Source organism: Microtus oregoni, unplaced genomic scaffold, assembly GCF_018167655.1.
Source record: "Microtus oregoni isolate MIOR12 unplaced genomic scaffold, Mior012 000004F_ref0000308, whole genome shotgun sequence".
NCBI lineage: Eukaryota > Metazoa > Chordata > Mammalia > Rodentia > Cricetidae > Microtus > Microtus oregoni.
In genome coordinates, this window is record NW_024543063.1 from 66,695,716 (window position 1) to 66,715,190 (window position 19,475).

A 19,475-nucleotide genomic window follows, 5' to 3' on the forward strand; every position below is an offset into this window, starting at 1 on the left:
CCATCATACTCACAGGCCATACAAAACTCTGCACGCTGCCTTTGCCCCCTTGGTCCTCTCTAGGTGGTGACTAACAGACCTCGAGGAAAAGGTTCACAACAGTAGTAAAACTATAGTTATGAAATGGCAATGAAAATAATCTCATGGTTGAGGACACCTCAATATGAGGGACTGTATTAAAGGATTGAAGCATTAGGAAGGTTGAGAACCACTGCTTTTTTTGTCTATGTTTTTTCAAAAGTTTCTCTGTATAACCCTAACTATCCTTGCTCTATAACTTGCTCTATAGCCCAGGCTGGCCTCAAACTCAGACATTGCCTGTCTCTGCCTCACAAGTGCTAGGATTAAAAGTTCTCATCCTTCCCATATATATATCACACATTCATTCTCTAAGTTCTGTTCCTCCAAAGAACCCTAATAGAGTAGTCCTACTCAAACCTCCCTCACATTGGGATTACAGACATGAGCCACAACACCAAGCCTTTATCTATCTGTTTATTTATTTATTTGAGAGAGGGTCTCACTAACTGTGACCTAGACCTTGAACTTCCTGCTTCAGTCTCCTTGACACTGGATTAAAACCAGCTACAGCATCTCCTCTAAGCGGGTTTGTACTAGTCTACATATGTTAAAGTTGTTAGCTCGGTGTCTTGTGGGACTGCTAGTAGTGGGAGTGGGGTGTCTCTGACTCTTTCACCTGCCCTTGGGACCTTTTTCTTCCTCCCGGGTTGCCTCATGCAGCCTTGACATGAGGGTTTGTGCCTCGTCTTATTGTAACTTGCTATGCCACGTTCAGTTGCTATTCTTGGGAGGCCTGCTCATTTCTGAAGGAAAATGGAGGAGGAGTGGATCTAAAAAAAGACTTTTTATTTTTTATTTTGTGTGGGTGTGTGCAGGTAACCATGACCAGCAAAGGCCAGAGGCACTGCGTCCCCCTAGGGCTGCTGTCACAGCTGGTGAGCCGCTTGATGTGGGTGCTGGAAGCTGACCTCCAATCCTCTGGAAGAACAGTTTGTGCTTTTAATGAGAGCCATCGCTCCAGCACCAGCATCTAGTTAACAAGACACCAGAACACACTAAAATCCCAGGAAGCATTAAGGCTCCACAAATTGAGAAGAGGAAGAATCTCATGGTGGAGGGGTGATGGCCTCCACCAGTGGGGAGCCTATGACTGGAAGCTGCTTCTGTCCCACCATCTCCTCCAGAACTTCCCAGATTCCTTGCCTACATCTGACCCAAAGGCCGGGCTAGAAAGACCCAGGGTGCAGCTGGTTCTGGTGCTGTGGCTCACACAGGCCTATCCTCGGTGCTTGTTGAGACAGCTGGGTGAGGGCCTGCATAGACGCAGGATTGAAGTGGGAGGAGAGGGAGGAAGCCATGAGTGAGGGGAGGGCAGAACACGCTGTGTGGCGAGTCCAGTGGGGAGGTAACCTCCAGAGAGGGCCTGGGGTCAGGACTGAGTCAGGACTGCTCACCTCCCTTGGAGCTCACACTCATGTCCCCGCCTTAAAAATAACGCGGTCACCGGGCGACCTGAGTCTTAGTAGCCTTTTAATGATTTTTGTGGTAACAGCAAAAGAAGGAGAGAGAGGTCTGCCCCTCCTCCCAGCAGGTCTAGCTGACTTCTTGTCATTGAACGTTAACCACGAAGGTTCGTATTTCCATAGGCTGCAGTATGATTGAGGTAGGGTCCAAGTTGGAGGGAGGAGGATAGGAGGTGGGACCTGTTGATCGGCAGAAGAGAACTTAGGCCTGGACACAGCCATACACACCCACCTCTCAACTCTGTCCCAGGGCCTCACGTCCAGACCTTTAAACCACTTCCCTATGCCTGAACACACCTCAAGATTCCCCAAACCCCTCTCTAACTTCCAGCCATTTACTCATTTCCCATAGGTGACAGACACCATCCCAGAACTCGGCACTGATGGAGATCAACACAGCCTCGGGTCAAAATTCCATGGTCCCAAACTCGGGAGCTTTGCTGGGCGGCTGGGCCCACCGCTCACACTTAAGCTTAAACTCCTGTCCGCAGGGTCTACACTGGCTCCTAGCCAACAATCCTCACACTCCACCCTCAACTGCCAGTAACAGGCAGGATTCCTGCCGGGTCTTCACCAGTATTTGTTATCCACTTCAGCCTGGAAGCCTTGGACTTGGACAGGGGCTGATTGGCTGCCAGGGTGGTCTCCTGCAGGTGTGTGATCGTGAAGACCCGGAACAGGTTCTGCAGGGAATGGATGGATCCAGCTGAGACGCAAAGCCCAGCTTTTGCCCTTCTCTCTCCTCCGTCTCTTTCTCAGCTTAATCCTCCTCACCTGCAAGTTCAGAGTTACAGGGGAGCTCACGTTGCGGCCCGAATCTTCTGTCGCAGCGAACTGGTGCTCCAAACGCAGCAGCAGCGTCTTTGGTCCCCAGCGGGCCAGTGTAAGCAGATGCACCTGGGGAGGTAGGTCCCTGAGAAGTCCGGAGAACTGCGGAAAGAAAAGCTAAGTCTAAGTAGCCGGAGCCTGGCTGGCAATCAGCACTGACTTGCAGGAAATGAAGCTGAAAGGGAAGGGGCCTTGATGAGGATGGACTCGATACTGAAGCATGTTGCTTACAATAGGGTGGAACTAAGGGGAAAGACTTAAAACTGAGGATAAACTCAGTCCTGAAAAGAGGGACTCGGAAGGTGTCATTCGGGTTCCCCCTTTCTGCCCGACTCGCCGTCCCTCACCTGTGTCCTTGGTACCGCCCGGGAGGAATATAGACTGCTACCAGCCTGAGCCAGCACCACCTGAGGGGCCAAGACCACCTCCTCCGCCAGCAGTCGGTGCCTTGCAGCCGCATCACTAACAGAACTCAAAAGCACAAAGTGGCGCCCTCGCACCATACTCCCGGCCCCTGACTCCGTCAGGGGCTCCCCCACTCCGCGGGCATCATCCTCCAGCAGCCGTCGGTGCACCTGGGAGGAAATTCCAAAAGAAACTAGAGCCAGAGTGAACGATGAAGACTAAGGTCAGGGGCTGGTAGGGGACCCCAGCAGATGTGAGGCCCGACTAACAGGAGCCCAGGACAAAGAAAGGCAAGTGTCTAACAAGAGGATCGTCATCACAAGACAAGTCAAGGCCTCAAGAGGGACTGGATAGGAGGAGGGGAATACAGAAATATAATTCCAAAGCCAGGCGTGGTGATGCAGATCTGGAATCCCGGCACAAGAAAGGGAAGAAAGGGAAGAGGATGGAACCAAGGCCACAGGCAGGGCAGGGATACCAACAACAGCCTTCAAGTTTGGCTGGGTCTGGGTGGGGCTGACGGGAGAAACCCAGCGTGGGTGGGGCTCCCTCTCACCATGAGCTCTAGTGAGCCATCCCGCAGACTGCTGCCCCCCTGGGAACGGTCGGTCACCACAGCCAGCTGTATGTGCCCATCCTAGGTAGAAGGGTGACTGAGAATGCGGGTCCCTGCTGGGAGCCCACCCTGCCCCAGCTATCTGGGAGGTGCTTCCAGTCTGAGGCAGCGGCAGGGCAGGTACCGTGATGTAGATCCGAGTGCTGACAGGATAGTAATTCCCAGCCACGGGTTCAGTCTGACTTAACCTCCAAGTGGGTCGACGATCACGCCTGGGAAGAGGTGTGATGTGGTCAGATTTGGGGTCCTGCTTCCTCTTTGTCCCTCCACACTCATCACCAAATCCCCACGGCCCTGAAACTCAACACACCACAGACTCCCCATGGTACCCTTGTCCCACCTCCTCTTGAGGATTTCCCTGCCGTTGCTGTCGGTGTAGAATTCTCCGTTCGTTCTCATTGGAGTGTCAAAGCGGCTGATGATCTCCTTTCCCCAGTGTTCTCTGTGCCCGGTGGAAAAGGACCCTTGTGAGTCTCCCAAACACCACTGTGCCTGCACCCCACTCCAGAAAGGGTGCCACTTACTCCACTGGGATTGGTCCCACCGTCCACTCCAGCTCCAAGTGACGCTGTCCTGGGTACAGACGAACCACCTGAGAACACCAGGCTGAAAAATTCTGGTGTACCTCCTGCACCAGGGCTGTCTACAGGCACACAGGAAGGCTGGAGTCAGCCACGTTGAAAATGCCGAGAATCCTGAAAAGGATCCCACTAACACCCACTTCACAGACTAAGAATGGTGTTCTCGCTGCTTCTTCAAGAAAAATTAAGAGTGAATTATCAAATATATAACCACATATAAATGTTTTTGTTGCTGTTTCTGTGCCTGTGTGCGCGTGTGGGGTGTGTGTGTGAAAAAGAGAAAGAGAGAGAGAGAGAGAGAGAGAGAGAGAGCACGCGTCCCCCTGGCCTTGAACCTGAGATACTCCTGCCTCGCCTCAGTCACCCAGTGCTGCTGTTACGCCCCTCCCTGTGGTGGTGTGTGGTGGTGTAAAGCTAGAACTCGGGCCTTTCTCATATGCAAGTCATCTGAATTACATTCCAAGACATAAGCTCATTTCTTAGACCTTAGTGGACTCTAAGCAATTATACTTTGACACCTTCGCCTCCAATTTCCAAAGTGAGGAATGGATGTGAACACGTTGACAGAGATGGTTATACCAGCAGGTTTTCTCTGTCAGCAGAGGGAGCCTGGGTCTTGCTCCATATATACGGGAGAAGAAAAGCCAGACTTGGTGCTGCACTCCTGCAGTCCCAGCACTCCAGAGGCTGAGGCAATGTCGAGAGCTTTGAGGCCAGGCTGGGCTACACAGTAAAACCTTCCTTGGGGAGCAGAGCAATGGTTCGGTGGGTAAAGGTGCTTGCTGCCAAGTCTGATGACCTGTATTCTCTCCTAGGGACCCACGTGGGAGACTCCCACAAATTGTCCTCTAACCTCCACACCCATGCACACCGAAACACACGTGTGTGCGCCCACACACACAAATAATATTTAAAATAATAATAAAATAAAGATGAACTAGTTCCTACCCCAGCCCACATGAGGCACATCCTGTTCCCAGATTCCACATTCCCACCCCTACCCCTCCAAACCCACTCCTGATTTCTGGCTACAGACCTTCACCAGGTGGACCTTAGCCCAGCGGCTCACAGGAAACGGCTTGAGATGGCTGGGTCTGAAGATGTAGGCGCCAGAGGCCTGGGTACTCTTCTCATCCCCGGTGCTAGCATTGTACCTGGGCCCAGAGCAAATGAGCATCAGGGAGGGGCCTCAACCCTGCAGCCACCCTCACAGAGCAGCCCTTCCTCACCAAAAGAAGCCTTGGCTCACAGGGAGTGAGAGCTTCTGCTCCATGTTTTCAATCTTCATCAATAACCCTGTGCTGGAATCAAATGTAGCCCGGATGTACTGGGTAGGAAAATGGAGAACACGTGTAAGCAAGCGTCTCCTCAACAGCGAATCGCTTCCCGCATCTCACGCATTGCTGCGCCTGATCCAGCAAGCAAACACATTTGCAACCCCTGCTCTGTCAGCATCGGCCACCTCTCTACACATGGCCCTCGAGGACTAACGCAGTCATTTGCAGAAACCCTCACTTCTATACTTATCCACAGCAGCAGAGCCCACTATGATACCCTAAATTGATCCCAGTCCCCATCTGCTTCAGAGCCAGATCAATATATCATCTGACCCGGGAGCTGAATGCCAGAACCCATACGGCTTCCAGGGCCCCACAGAGAGAGGTATTTTCATGCTGTAGTAGTGATCATATCTCGGTTGGCAGAGTGCTTCCTTAGTATGTACAAAGCCCTCAGTACTACATGCCTCTAATCCAGCCCTCAGGAGGTGGAGGCAGGAAGATTAGGAGTTCAATGTCATTTTGAGCTACATATCAAGTTCAAGGTCACTCTGGGCTCTATGAAAACCTGTCCCCAAAAAATTGAAGAATATTTCATTTCCTTTAAAAATCTAAAGAAAAGTTGAACAGGAACAATGAGCATGTCATAATGAGACTTGCATGGATATTGCTAATCTTTACAGAAATATCATAAAATGTTTTGTGTGGTATATCTGCATGTGTACATGTTTCTGTGTACATTCATGTGATGCATGTGGTATGCCTGCATGTGTACATATCTGTGTGTGTACATTCAGTGATGCATTGATGTCTACATGTGTACATGTTTGTGTATCACGTGATATGTGTGGTATGTCTGCGTGTGTACGTTTGTGTGTATATTCATGTGATGAATATGGTATGTCTGCATATGTTTGTGTGTGTACATTCACATGATACATGTGGTATATCTCCATGTATATGTTTTTGTGTGTACATTCACATGATGCATGTGGTATGCCTGCATGTAAACATGTTTGTATGTGTACATTCATGTAATGCATGTGGAAGCCAGGGGCTGAAGTTGGCTGGGTGTCAATGGTTCTACCATAATTTTTTATTTTTTAATCTTTTTTTAATGATTTACTTTTACTTTTTATGTGCACTGGTGTTTTGCCTACATATATGTCTATAAGGGTGTCAGATCTCCTGGAACAGGAGTCACAGGCAGTTGTGAGCTGCCATGTGGGTACTGGGAAATGAACCTGGGTCCTCTGGAAGAGAAGCCAGAGAGCTCTACCACTGAGCCATCTCTCCAGCCCCTTCTATTTTGATTTTTTGAGCCGGGTTTGCACCATGCACCTCTGGCAAGCCTGAGCTCACTCTGTAGACCAGCATGTGTACCTTGTTCTTGGAGACAGAGTTTCTCACTGAACCTGGAGTTCACCAACTCAACAACACTGTCTGGCCAAGAAGCCTCACCAATCCCAACTGTGCCCACAAAGTATCAGGGCTATAAACATACGCACCACACTGATGTCCACATCATCCTGATACAGTTTTAATATATTTTATGGAAGAAGGAGCCCACAAAGCCAATATGCCAGGTCTCAGGACAGACTGCTTTTCTTTCTTTCACTTACCTGGGTTTTGGGGGTTTTGTTGTTTTTTTTGTTGGTGGTAGTGGTGGTTTTTTGTTTTGTTTTGGTTTGGTTTACTTTTTTCGTTTTAGTTCTTTTGTTTATGGTTTTTGATTTTGAGATACTATGTAGCTCTGGCTGTCCTAGAATTCACTCTGAAGACCAGCCTGACCTTGAACTCACAGAGATCCACCTGCCTCTGCCTCTCAAGTGCTGGGATTAAAGGCACACAACACTATACCTGGTCAGGATTTCTTTTAAGATTATTTTTTTATTATTTTTAATTATGTACATGGGTGGGTAGGTATGTGTCTGCAAGGCTAGAGGCAGTGTCCCCCTAGATCTGGAGTTACAGGCAGTTGATTATGAGCTGCTAGACTTGGGCACTGGGAACCAAACTTGGTTTCTTTGCAAGAGCAGTGCAAGCTCTTACCCTGCTGAGCCATTTCTCCAGCTGTGCTGGGTCATTTTATGTCAACTTGACAGAGTTAGAGTCATCAAAGAAGAGGGAACCTCAACTGATGAAATGCCTCTATATGATATAAAGGCTATAGGCAAGCTTGTAGAACATTTTCTAAATTAGTGGTTGATGGGACAAGACCCAGCCCATTGTAGGTAGAGACACCCCTGAGCTGGTGGTCCTGGATGCTATAAGAAAGCAGGCTGAGCAAGCCATGAAGAGCAAGCCAGTAAGCAGTACTCCTCCATGGCCTCTGCATCAGCTCCTGCCTCCAGGTTCCTCCCATGCTTGAGTTCCTGTCCTGATTTCCTTCAGTGATGAACTGTTTCCTGGAAGTGTAAGCAAAATGAACCCTGAACCCGTTCCTCCCAACTTGTTCTGGTCACGTGTTTCATCAAAACAGTGAAAACCCTAACTAAGACACTAACTCCTCCTTTATCTGTTTCTGAGGTACTGGGGGTGGAGCCCAGGGCTTCACAGACACTAAGCAAGTATCTATCACTGAAGTCCAATTCGAGCCTTCAACTGTCTCCTTATCAAAGAAGCCTTCCTTGACCCCTCAATAGCTACTAGCCATGGGCCCTGACATAGCTCTATCAGCGTCATGGTCACACTAGATTTATACAATGCTCCAGAAAGGAAACTGAGGCTCCAAGGTCACCTTCCTCACTGAAGAACACACAGTGAGAAGAGTGAGAACCAAGAACCAGAAATCCACTGATCCAGAATCCAAACTGTTGATAATACTTGAAATTGTCACCGAGGCTGGCCACAGTGGTAGCACACGCCTTTAATCCCAGCACTCATGAGGCAGAGGCAGGCAGATCTCTGTGAGTTTGAGGCCAGCCGGGTCTACAGAGCAAGTTCCAGGACAGACTCCAAAGCTATACAGAAACCCTGTCTTGCGGGGAGTGGGGATGTTACATAGGCAAGGAAGGGGATTCAAGGAGAGTCTTCTCACCTCATTTTCAATGGCCAAGACTTGGGACCTGTCATGGGACCTGTGTTTCCTGGAGGTGGCCTGAAGGCTGTTCTGGACAGACACCTTGTCCACAGTGTAGATGCTGAAACCCAGGGCAGGCACTGAGGCTGAGAACAGCAACTCCCACTGGTCCTTCTTACCAAAGGAGCTGGGGAGCATCACCACCTTGAGTGGAAGAGGATGCTGGTCAAGAGTCAAGAAGACAGGCATGGGTGCAAGCATCAACCTCAGAGAGTAAGGAACAGGGAAGGAGAAACCTAGGTGTGACAGGGTAAGGAAGAAGACATTTGCCTAGCACATCTATACCTAGTTCAAGGAAGAAGAAATAGGAAGGAGAGGGAGAAGGGGAAGGAGGAAAGACAGAAGGGGAGGAAGGGGAAGGTATCCAGAGAGAAACTAGGGGTCTGGGAGAAAATAGGAAACAGAGCAAGAGATGGAACAGGGGTAAAGAGGTTCAGGAAAGGAGCCTCCTGGGGTGAAGAGGCTGACCATAAACAGAGAGTCTGCTGGGGAAACGGTGAGGCCACCCGGATCTGCAATCCTAACACTCGGGAGGTTAAGGCAGGAAGACCACAAGTTGGAGGCTAGCCTGGGCTACACAGTGAAAGCCTGTCAGAAGGAAGAAAGAGGAGAGAGAGGGTTAGAACAAAGGAAGGAAGGAAGGGGAATTCCAAGTGGGACATCCAGAAGGGCTGTCACTTACGGAAGGGCGATGTTCCTGATGTCTTAAGGGACAGAGGTGGGAAACACAAGAAGAGAAAGAAGCTCATGGAGATATCCACAAGATCTGGGGGATGCACTGGGGAAGGGAAGAGACATTGGGCAGGCTCACATTATTGCGTACAGTCTTTCCATCAGGGTCCTTCACAAAGAAGATGCCTTCTCCAACGGGTAGCCGGACCATATGATTCACCTTACGGCCCAGGGGGTTGTAAATAGTTACCTGGAACTACGGCAGGAAGGACAAAGTCACAGCAGGCCGCCAAACCCATCTTCCCAGGACAAGCCATGCCCCTTGTGATGAACTATCTTGTCCCAGTGTCCCTGGACCAAGAATGGCCCTCCAAAAAGAAATTAAGCAACCACTCCATCCCGTCACCGCAGGCTTCACCTTCTGGGGTTCTGTCTCGTCTGCCTCCCAGCCCCTACTCACTACTCACGTGCTCTGAATTCTGGCTGACCGGACAGACGCTGATGTTGAGCTCTCGGCAGAATGAGAAGTTCTGTTTGTAGTAGCTGAGCTGCGACAGAGCATTGCTCACCAGAACCTGGTGAGGATCACCAAAGGACCTAAACCAAAGGTGTACACCCCAGGAAGCCTGGCCGTGCCCCCACCAAGGCCCAGTGTCTCCGACCTAGACCCTGCCCCATTTCCTATAAGCTCCACCCCTTCTCTCCCAAGAATGGTCACCTCTTCATTCTCCCACAACCCTGGACCACGCCCCTTCTAGTTCCTTCATGGTCCTGTCCCTCACACCTCACAGGGTCCCCAGCCTGCTGCCAGCTGCCGTGCATAGTCATCTGCAACGTTCTGCCGTGCGGTACCAGTGACCGCGTCGTGGTGCTGGAGCACCGCCATTGCCTCATCTGCCAACAGAACACCCATCAGATACCATCTCCCACACAGCTCTGAGCCCCACCACCAAGTAAGCGCACACAAAGGGTCGGGTGCAGGATTACAGGGTTCTTAGGTGAATTAAGAATGGCTCTGGAAGGCTGGAGCCATTGATGGCTAAGAGCACTGGCTGACCTTTCAAAGGGCCAGTGTTTGACTCCTGATATCACATGCGTCTGTAAGTCTATAGAAGCTGTCTAGAACTTTAACTCTAGGGAATGTGACACTCCCTTTGGCCTCCAAAGTCACCAGATATGTTTGTGGTACACTAATATACATACAAAACACTCACACACATAAAAATAAATTTAAAAGAAAGAATCTCAAAGTCTAGGGATGTAACTCAGTGATCAGTGGAACACTTAGTTGTACATTTGAATGCTGTCTAGCATTCAAGATGTCCAGGGTTCGATCCCCAGGACCACCGAAAGTAAAGTGTGCCCTAGGGATGGTTTTGGTTTCTGGCCTCAATCCTTCTCCCTCCCACTCCATTCAACCCCATGGTTGACAGACACTCACTAAGGGGTCCACTGTCTCCTGTGCCATAGGATCCCAAGTTGGCTGCCACACCAGCCAGTGCCTCCAGCTGGTTGCACACCTGAGGAGAAAGAGGTATGTTAGGCCCCAGCTCCCCTGGGCCTCTTGGCTCCCCACATGCTCACTCACCTGCAGGAAGTTGTAGCTGAGGCGCTCATAGCGTTTGAGGGCCGGCCTGCTAGAAAAATAGCCCGTCCAGAACATGTGGGGGCCGTCAGCATACGGAAAGAAGTCGTCCTCCTTCACAGACCTGCACAGGGGCATTTAGAGCAATCAACCCACAGAGCAGGCCGACCCCCACCCCAAGCTCCCCAGTCCCCTGCCCCAAATACCAGGTTAGATTGGCCTTGTTCAGCTCCCAGAGGTAACAAGTAGGAGTGGAGTAGAGAACGTGGACCCGGCTTCCGTTTACCTGCTGCTAGGGGAAGACATGTGTGAGCCTCAGGATCTGCACCTTCCCGGGGCCCACAGGCATCCAATAGGTGGAGTTCTCGACACTTTTTGTTGTTCTTTTTAAGGTTTATTTCTTTATTTAATGTTCATATTTAATGTTTTGCATGCATGTGTGTCCATGCACCCCCTGCATTCCTGGTGCCCATGAAGGTCAGAAAAGGGTGACAGAACCCCTAGAACTGGAATTACAGATGCTGTGAGACACCAGGGGATCCTCTGGAAGGGCAGCCAATGCTCAGCCTCTGAGCCATCTCTCCAGCTCCTAGTCACCCTTTCTGAGTACACAGCAGTGGTCAAATGTGGGCGTATGTCTTGGTCAAGACCAAACACTGTCACTCTGAAAAGGACTTCAGGGATAATTCTATAATTTTACACAACTTTTCCTTATTTATTTATTCATTTATTTATTTATTTATTTTGGTTTTTCGAGACAGGGTTTCTCTGTAGCTTTGGAGCCTGTCCTGGAACTAGCTCTTGAAGACCAAGCTGGCCTCAAACTCACAAAGATCCATCTGCCTCTGCCTCCCGAGTGGTGGGATTAAAGGCGTGCACCACCACCGCCTGGCTCCTTTTCTTTTTTATTTGTTTTGTTTGAAGCAGTCTCCTGTGTTATCCAGCTGCCCTGGCTGGCCTAGAATTTTTTTTTTAAAGATTTATTTATTTATTATGTATACAACATTCCTTCCATGCATGTTTGCATGCCAGAAGAGGGCACCAGATCTCACCATAGATGGTTGTGAGCCACCATGTGGTTGCCGGGAATTGAACTCAGGACCTCTGGAAGAGCAATCAGTGCTCTTAATCTCTGAGCCAGTGATCCTCCTGCCTCAGCCTCCCTGGTCACTGGGACTACAAGCATGGACAGGGGCACCTACCTGGTTTACAAAAACTTCTAAATAATTCCAACTTTATTATTTAAAACAGGAAGAGATTGGCATGTGTAGCTCAGTTGGTATGGGGCTTGCGTGGCTTGCACAAAGCCAAGTTTAACCCCCAGCACACCTCAAGAGGTACAAGCCTAGCAAAAGCTCAAGGTCATTCCAGCACTCAAGAGGTACAAACAGGCGGATCTCTGTGATCTCAAGACCAACCAGGGATATATAGCGATATCCTGTTTTTTAACAAACAGACAGAAATGGCTCAGTGGTTAAGACCACCAGTTGGCTGTTTCAGAGAACCCAGATTCAACTCTCAACAACACATGGCAGCTTACAATTATCTGAAAGTCCAGTTCCAGGAAATCCAATGCCCTCTTCTGGCCTCTGTACCAAACACATACATGGTGCACAGATACATATGCAGACAAAATACCCATACACACAAACAAATAACGTTTTTAGAGGAGGAACAGGGGGCACAGGAAGAGGAGCATGTAGAAGAGAAGGGGGTAGATGAGAAGAAGAGAAAGGGAAAAATCTAGGGACAGAGCAGTGAAATGACGAGGCTGATCATGGAGTCATGCACCTTTAATCCCAGCACTTGGGAAGTAGAGGCAGGAAGATTAGGAATTCACGGTTATGCTCAGCTATACATTGAGTTTGAGGCCAACCTAATCTATTGGAAAGTTTGTCTCAAAAAACCTAAAGTGGCTGTGGAAATGACTCAGCAGGTAAGAATGCTTGCTATACAAGTGTAATGGCCTGAGTTCAATCTGCAGAACACACATAAAACACTTGGACTAGCACCTATGAGCCTGTACTCCAGCACTGCGGAGGGCCCAGACGAGAGGACAGTGCAGCTTTGTTGACTGCCGCCTCGCTAGCTTCAGGTTCAGTTCTCAGGGGACTGAGACAGAGACCAATAAAGCAGGACACTGAATATCCTCCCCTGGCCTCCAAGAACAAACGTGGTCATGTGCACCTACACACATACACACATACATACACACACACATGCATACACACGCAATACACAATTTACAATTTTACAAAACTGAAACTATGCTGGGTGTGGTAGCACATGCCTTCAGTCCCAACACCCAAGAGGCAGAGGCAGGGGGATCTCTGTGAGTTGAGGCCAGCCTGATCTACAGAGTGAGTTCCAGGACAGCTAGGACTAGACCAGAAACCCTGTCTCAAAGAAAACTCAAAAGGAAACTAAAACTAAAAATAACTTTTCTCTATTTTGGTTTTGTGTATGATTTTGTTTTTGAGACAGGGTCTCGTGTGTGTGTGTGTGTGTGTGTGTGTGTGTGTGTGTGTATGTGTGTGTCCCAGGCTGGTCTTCAGCATCCCCAGTAGTGGGGTGCACCACTATGCTTGGCTCTCTTCCCTTTATCACTTACCTCAGGCATTTGACTGCAGTGATAGAAAGCTGATTGACACACAGGGGCACACTGACCTGTTCGTTGACCAGGCGGATAAGCTTGTCCATGTTTTTGAACCACATGTTGGCATTCTCATACTGGAAGTCTGAACCCATGGTCATCACAGTATGGTTGGTTCGGTAATACTTTTGCTATAGATGAGAAGGCAATCATTGGGCCAGGGTGTCCTGGACAATCCCTACACCTGCCCCTAAGTACATGTGAGAGCCTTGGGATGTAGTTCCATGTGTGAATACTAGTCTAGCATGTTCAAAACCCATTGGATCCCCAATACAAAAAAATAATACTGCACTTAAGAAGAAATGACTATGGCACATAGAAACAGAGGTAAACACAAAAATAACGAGTGAGAGGCTGGGGATGTGACTCAGTCAGCCGAGTGTTTGACTAGCATGCACCAAGTCTTGGGTCTAATCTCCAGCACTGCAGAAATCAGGCATGGTGGTGTACATCTATGTTCTCAGGACTCAGGAAATGGTGGCAGGAGGGTCAAAAGCTCAAAGCCAGCCTCGCCTACACAGCAAGTTCAAAGCCAGCATGGGCTACATGAGACCTTATCTATAAAGAACAAAAACAACCAGTAGTTGCTGAAGTACTCTAGGGTTGATTACTCCGATGAGGCGACAAGGACTGGAGGAGGAGGCCGCTTAGCCCCGAAATAAACACACAGATACTGTATTAATTAAATCACTGCTTGGCCCATTAGCTCTAGCTTCTTATTGGCTAACTTTATATCTGAATTTAACCCATTTCTAGTAATCTATGTATTGCCACGTGGCTGTGGCTTACTGGGTAAAGTTCTGTCCGTCTCCAGCGGGGCTACATGGCTTCTCTCTGACCCTGCCTCCTTTCTCCCAGCATTCACTTAGTTTTCCCCACCTCGCTCTGTTCTTTTGCCCTCACAGGCTAAGACAGTTCTTTATTCATTAACCAATAAAAGCAGCACATAGACAGAAGGACCTCCCACACCAAGGGACTGGACCAAACTCTCTCATGCATTCTCCTCCTCCTTCCTGTTTATTTGGGAGGGGAGGGAGCGCATGCTATGGTGTCCACTTACAGCACCAGCTTGGAGGCTGGAGGACAGTTTCCAGGAGCCATTGCTCTCCTTCCACCAAGTGGGTTCTGGAAACTGAACTCAGGTGTTTGGACAGCAAACACCTTTATCTACTGAGCCTTCTCACCGGTCCACTTTTTTTGTTTGTTTACTCGTTTTGTTTTGAGACAGAGCTTCCAGAGATCTGATTGCCTCTGCCCACCCCCAGTGCTGGGATTTAAGGTGTACACCACCATAGCTGGCCCACATCTTTTTTTTTTTTAAATAAGGGGTATAAATAAGTATGTGTCTCTATTTTCTGTGTATTTACACGTGTTTGTGAGGCATGCATTTGCCTCTACACATGTGCACAAATCAGAAGAGTGTCAGGTGTCCCCTTACCATTCTCAACCTATGCCTTTGAGGCAGAGTCTCTCCCTGAACTTGGAACTTGCATTTTCTTCGCTAGGCTGAAATTCAGAAGCTCCAGTGATCCTCCTATCTCTACACTCCTTGGAGCTAGGACTCCAGATAACTCTCATACAGGAGTTCGCAGTCAGAATGACTAGTTTATTATGTGGGTGCCGGGATCTGAACTCTGGCCTTCATAATTGAACAGCAAGTGCTCTGAAGTGCTGAGCTATTTATCCAGCTCCTTGTGTATCTGTCTAATGAAGAATAAATCCCAAAGGTAAATCCCTTGGAGGTTCTGGACCTACATGCTGTGGACCATGGTCTAGATATCCATGTTACCTGGGAATAGGCCAGCTCCAGGAAGTAATTGACCATAGTAACGGCATTGAACTCAGGGCTTTTGGGATCCTCCACCATGGGTTTGTCTGCACACAGCACATCCCAACACAGGTTCTTCGGAGGGTTGTAATTATTGGGGAGCACACCTGTAAACCAAATTGGACTCAGCACCCCAGACCTTCCCTGGGGTCAGAGCCTGCCATGACCCACCCAGAATAGACTTCTGAATTAGAAAGGGCTGGTACAAAAAGAACACATAGAGCCCAGCTCAAAAATCATTAAAAATTCTAGGATAATCACAGCATATCACAAAATCATACAGGGACCCTTCTGAGCCTGAGGTCTTGTGTGACTACCCTACCCTTCCACCTCCTCACCTGTGAAGAGGTCGGCAGCTGGGGGCTTCAAGCTGGCACTGGCCCTCCACACCTCCTCCATCTTCAGTTTCTTCTGCCGAACAATTTTATCTTGATAGTCAATGCGCCCAAGGAAGAAGCCATCAAAACCCATCTGGAGTGCAGAAGGGGTGGAGTGAAGGGGTGCAGGTGCTTCTTGCCCAGTTGGAAAAGACAGCACAGAAAAACTATGCACAGCCGGGCGGTGGTGGCGCACGCCTTTAATTCCAGCACTTGGGAGGTAGAGGCAGGCGGATCTCTGTCAGTTCGAGACCAGCCTGGTCTACAAGAGCTAGTTCCAGGACAGGCTCCAAAACCACAGAGAAACCCTGTCTCGAAAAACCAAAAAAAAAAAGAAAAAAGAAAAACTACGCACAACTAAAACTAGGTTTTCGGGGGTTGGAAAGATGGCTCGGTGGCTAAGAGCCCTATCTGCTTTTTCAGAAGACCAGGATTCAATACCCAACATCTATATGGTGGCTCACAACCATCCATTATTCCAGTTCCAGGAGATCCTACAACCCTCCTCTACAGGCACCGCACACACATGGTGCACAGACATACACGCAGGTAAAACACATATATTAAATAATACATGGCAGGGGCTGGAGAGATGGCTCAGTGGTTAAGAGCATTGCCTGCTCTTCCAAAGGTCATGAGTTCAATTCCCAGCAACCACATGGTGGCTCACAACCATCTGTAATGAGGTCTGCTGCCCTCTTCTGGTCTGCAGACATACACACAGACAGAATATTGTATACTGTATACATAATAAATAAATAAATATTTTAAATAAATAAATAAATAAATAATACATGGCATAACAAAACACCCATACATTTAAATAATAAAACTAAAGAAAAATATAGCTAGATTTTTTTTTTTTTTTTTTTTTTTTTAGTTTTTCAAGACAGGGTTTCTTTGTGGCTTTGGAGCCTGTAGAGCTAGATTTTTTTTTTTTCCTTTTTGAGACAAGGTCTCAGTCTGAGGCCATGCTCACCTCAAGCTCACAGTCCTCCTGCACCAGCCTCCCAAGTACTGATATGACAGACATGGGTCATACAAAGCCTGTGTGCTTCTAAGCTTGAGAAGGCTCAGCAAAAAAGAGGAGGCTCTAAAGACAAAACCCCTTCCATGTCGCTGGTTATGTCAAAGCCAAAAGGAGGCTTCTTCACGCTCTACGATCCAAAGTGGGGATACGTAAGCACAGACAAGAAGCTGGTTCTGAAGCAGGGTAGCGCCACTGCTCAGAGAGGAGCCTCAACCTTAGCAGGCTAGTGAAGTCCAAATTCTAGTAAGGCCTAGGCAAGGGAGGAGACCAAACCAGCTGGAGCGAGACACAGAGTTTAGACCTGCGGTGCCCTAGGACATAGACCAAGGCTTGAACTCAACTCCCTAGAGTTAAATTCACCCAGGAATTGGGGCCTCAGCAAGTCAGGGTCTAGTCCCAGGAACTGTTAGAGAAGGGCAGTGTTTGAGCAACTAAAGGAAGAGTCAAAGTTAAGGGGCAGGTCCAGAAAGAAAACAGGGAAGCTGGCACCTGGGCAAACAGAGAGGCCTGTTCTCGAGAGTGGCCAAAAGGGTCAATATGCCAGGCTACACGGGGTCGCCCACTGCCACCGAATGTATCTTGCAGGAAGCGTAGCCCAAGTGTCATCTGGTCCACAATAGCACCATAGTGGGTAGCAGCCTCGTCATTCATCACCCAGCCGCCATTGACAAACTCCAGGCGCCCTGTGCAAGGGGCACAAGGGGAGAAGGGTGTGTGTTAGGAGCAGGGCTATCATGAACAACGCTAGGAAAACTGACTGTACTGTTACAGAAGCTGGAGAGGAGGGGAGTTTCCAAGCCAGTATGCTTAGATCTGCATGACAGGCTTCCCGGGAAGCCACTGGAGGCAGGGCCTTGCGGGACACAAGTCTCCACATGAAGGGGGATTCTAAGCAGGTAGAACTATAGATAAAGTGTGTATACACAATGATATGATACAAATTCCACTAGGGAAGCAGGAGGATTTCCACAAGTTCAAGGCCAGCCTGCTGTACATATCAAGTTCCAGGTCAGGAAGGGCTATGTAATAAGATACTGTCCCAATAGATAATAGTAATAAATAAATAAATAAATAATCTCTGAAATCAAGCTGGGCTGGGCTTCCTCCTCCACTCCTTTGGGCAGGCTCACCCTGGTGCACCAGTTCCCGTACGGAGTCTTTTGTTTCATTTGTCTGCTCCTTCCACCAACGGGAAAAGAAAGCCATCTCCACGTAGATGAAGCGACGGGTGGGATCCTCCAGCAGAGAGGAGATTACCGAGTCTAGGATGTACTGAACAGATGCGTGCTGAATATCATTTAGGACTGTGGACATAAAGGTCAGGCAGTGAGAGACCACTAGGAGACATGTCTTGATACAAGAGTCCAGATGACTCAGTGTTCTCATCCCAATGTTCACGTCCCTGAAAAAGTTAGCGGGCACCCCCCACACACACACTCTCTACTCACTGCCATAATAGTACTGGTCCACTGTCTTCAGCCAGCCTACGTCATCATGTGTATGGGGCAACAGGTGCACGTTGAGCATGCCCGGCTTCACTGGGGGACATGTCTGCACAGAGACGCCAAAACAGACACATTTGCTGTGAGTTGAGAGACCGGCAGGTTGGGGACTCTGAAGTAGAATCTTTGCCTAGCATGTCCAAGACTATAGGCTTGGCCTCTACCGTCACAAAACAGGCAAGGAGGTGGTAAAACACAAGTCTTGACTCTGAAGTGACAGAGAGGTCAAACACTCAGTTAGGTGGTGGGGGCGCATGCCTTTAATCCCAGCACTTGGAGGCCAGCGGATCTCTGTGAGTTCGAGGCCAGCCTGGCCTACAAGTGCCACCAGGACAGAATCCAAAGCTACAGAGAAACCCTGTTTCGAAAAAACAAACAAACAAAAGCTATCATCATCTGTCCCAGGCTGTCTCAAGTAGGACACATCAAGTATTGTGCTCATAGACACAAGTCCCAGTTTGTACAAACCCCATAGAGCAGATTTCCTCCTCTAGAGTAACAACTTTAATAGTAGCTGGAGTTAGCTAGGTATTCACAGACAGCAGGCAAGCGGCCTGCGTTGTGGCGCAATATTAGCTCTAGTTGTGCAGTGAGGCACGGTGTAGAGAGGTAACTTGCACAAGGAAGGAGTCAAGAAGCTGAGGAGCCAAACTGGGACTCCAGGCAACCTGAAGGGAGATGACTAGGGATGAGCAGCCCAGCTCACATACTCTTACTCTGGAAGTGAAGATGGGGAGCCCTTCCACGTGATGTGGTCAGATCTGCAAGGCTGGCTTTTCAACAGAGCCGCGCCAAATGGGGATCTGGGAAATGCACTGTCACCAAACAGCGAATTCATGCAAGTGGAACCATAGAAAGCACAACCCGTTCAAGCTTAGAGTCCTGTTGTCAAGAAGCGCTCATCCTTAGCCCAACCAATCACAGTTAAGTGCACACAAAGTCCAAGCGGGGAGGTGGATACAGTCTTGAGCAGCCCTGTTGTCAGGCGCACGCCAGACCTTTTCAGAAACCCAATGCACGCACTTAGATCACACCACCAGATCAGCAGCAGTTACTATATAAATCATTGTCACCCACACCTCTGGTTCAACTCCAGCCCAAAGACATTTCCTCCCTCGGACCCCAGCTCACCTCGTAGCCCGCGGCCCAAGCGCCAGGTGAGGCCAGTAACAGCCAAAATATTAAAGAAATAGGCAAGACAAGCGAACCTAGAGTGCAGGAGTTCATCCAGACCCAACCAACACTCCCGCCACCAGCACAAACACCAGAGGCCAGCCGTGGGGTGCCCATGGTTCCGGAGAGGCGGCTTCCGCGGGCTTCCCTAACCCAGCCAAGTCCCCGCGAATGCTCCGCCCCCAGAAACCAAACTAGCCAATCAGCGTGGAAGGGGGCAGGGCCTAGGTAGTGAGGAATTTAGTTGCTAGGGAAGTACTGAGTCTGTCCCCACCCCCATTACACCCAGGGTTCTTTTGGCAGCCCTTAACTGTAAGGCTTT

General features: G+C 49.1%; 1 protein-coding gene across 2 annotated transcripts; it reads right to left on the reverse strand.

Moving 5' to 3' along the window:
* Positions 1 to 835: 835 nt before the first annotated feature.
* Man2b1 (mannosidase alpha class 2B member 1) lies at positions 836 to 19,314 on the reverse strand. Of its 2 annotated transcripts, none has more exons than XM_041649889.1 (24): positions 19,112 to 19,314; positions 17,927 to 18,029; positions 17,609 to 17,782; positions 16,968 to 17,161; positions 15,410 to 15,542; positions 15,033 to 15,178; positions 13,258 to 13,374; positions 10,797 to 10,882; positions 10,594 to 10,714; positions 10,447 to 10,525; positions 9,790 to 9,899; positions 9,473 to 9,580; positions 9,145 to 9,261; positions 8,292 to 8,477; positions 5,204 to 5,301; positions 5,011 to 5,128; positions 3,918 to 4,036; positions 3,734 to 3,835; positions 3,518 to 3,605; positions 3,334 to 3,414; positions 2,720 to 2,947; positions 2,319 to 2,474; positions 2,119 to 2,227; positions 836 to 1,724 (listed from the first exon to the last, which is right to left on the reverse strand). In XM_041649889.1, the coding sequence occupies exons 1-24, from the start codon at positions 19,268 to 19,270 to the stop codon at positions 1,630 to 1,632; spliced, it is 3,027 nt and encodes a 1,008-aa protein (XP_041505823.1). In that variant the 5' UTR covers positions 19,271 to 19,314; the 3' UTR covers positions 836 to 1,629. The 2 variants fall into 2 exon arrangements, with proteins under 2 accessions (XP_041505823.1, XP_041505824.1); XM_041649890.1 differs by having other exon boundaries at positions 837 to 1,724; positions 10,797 to 10,879.
* Positions 19,315 to 19,475: the final 161 nt, after the last annotated feature.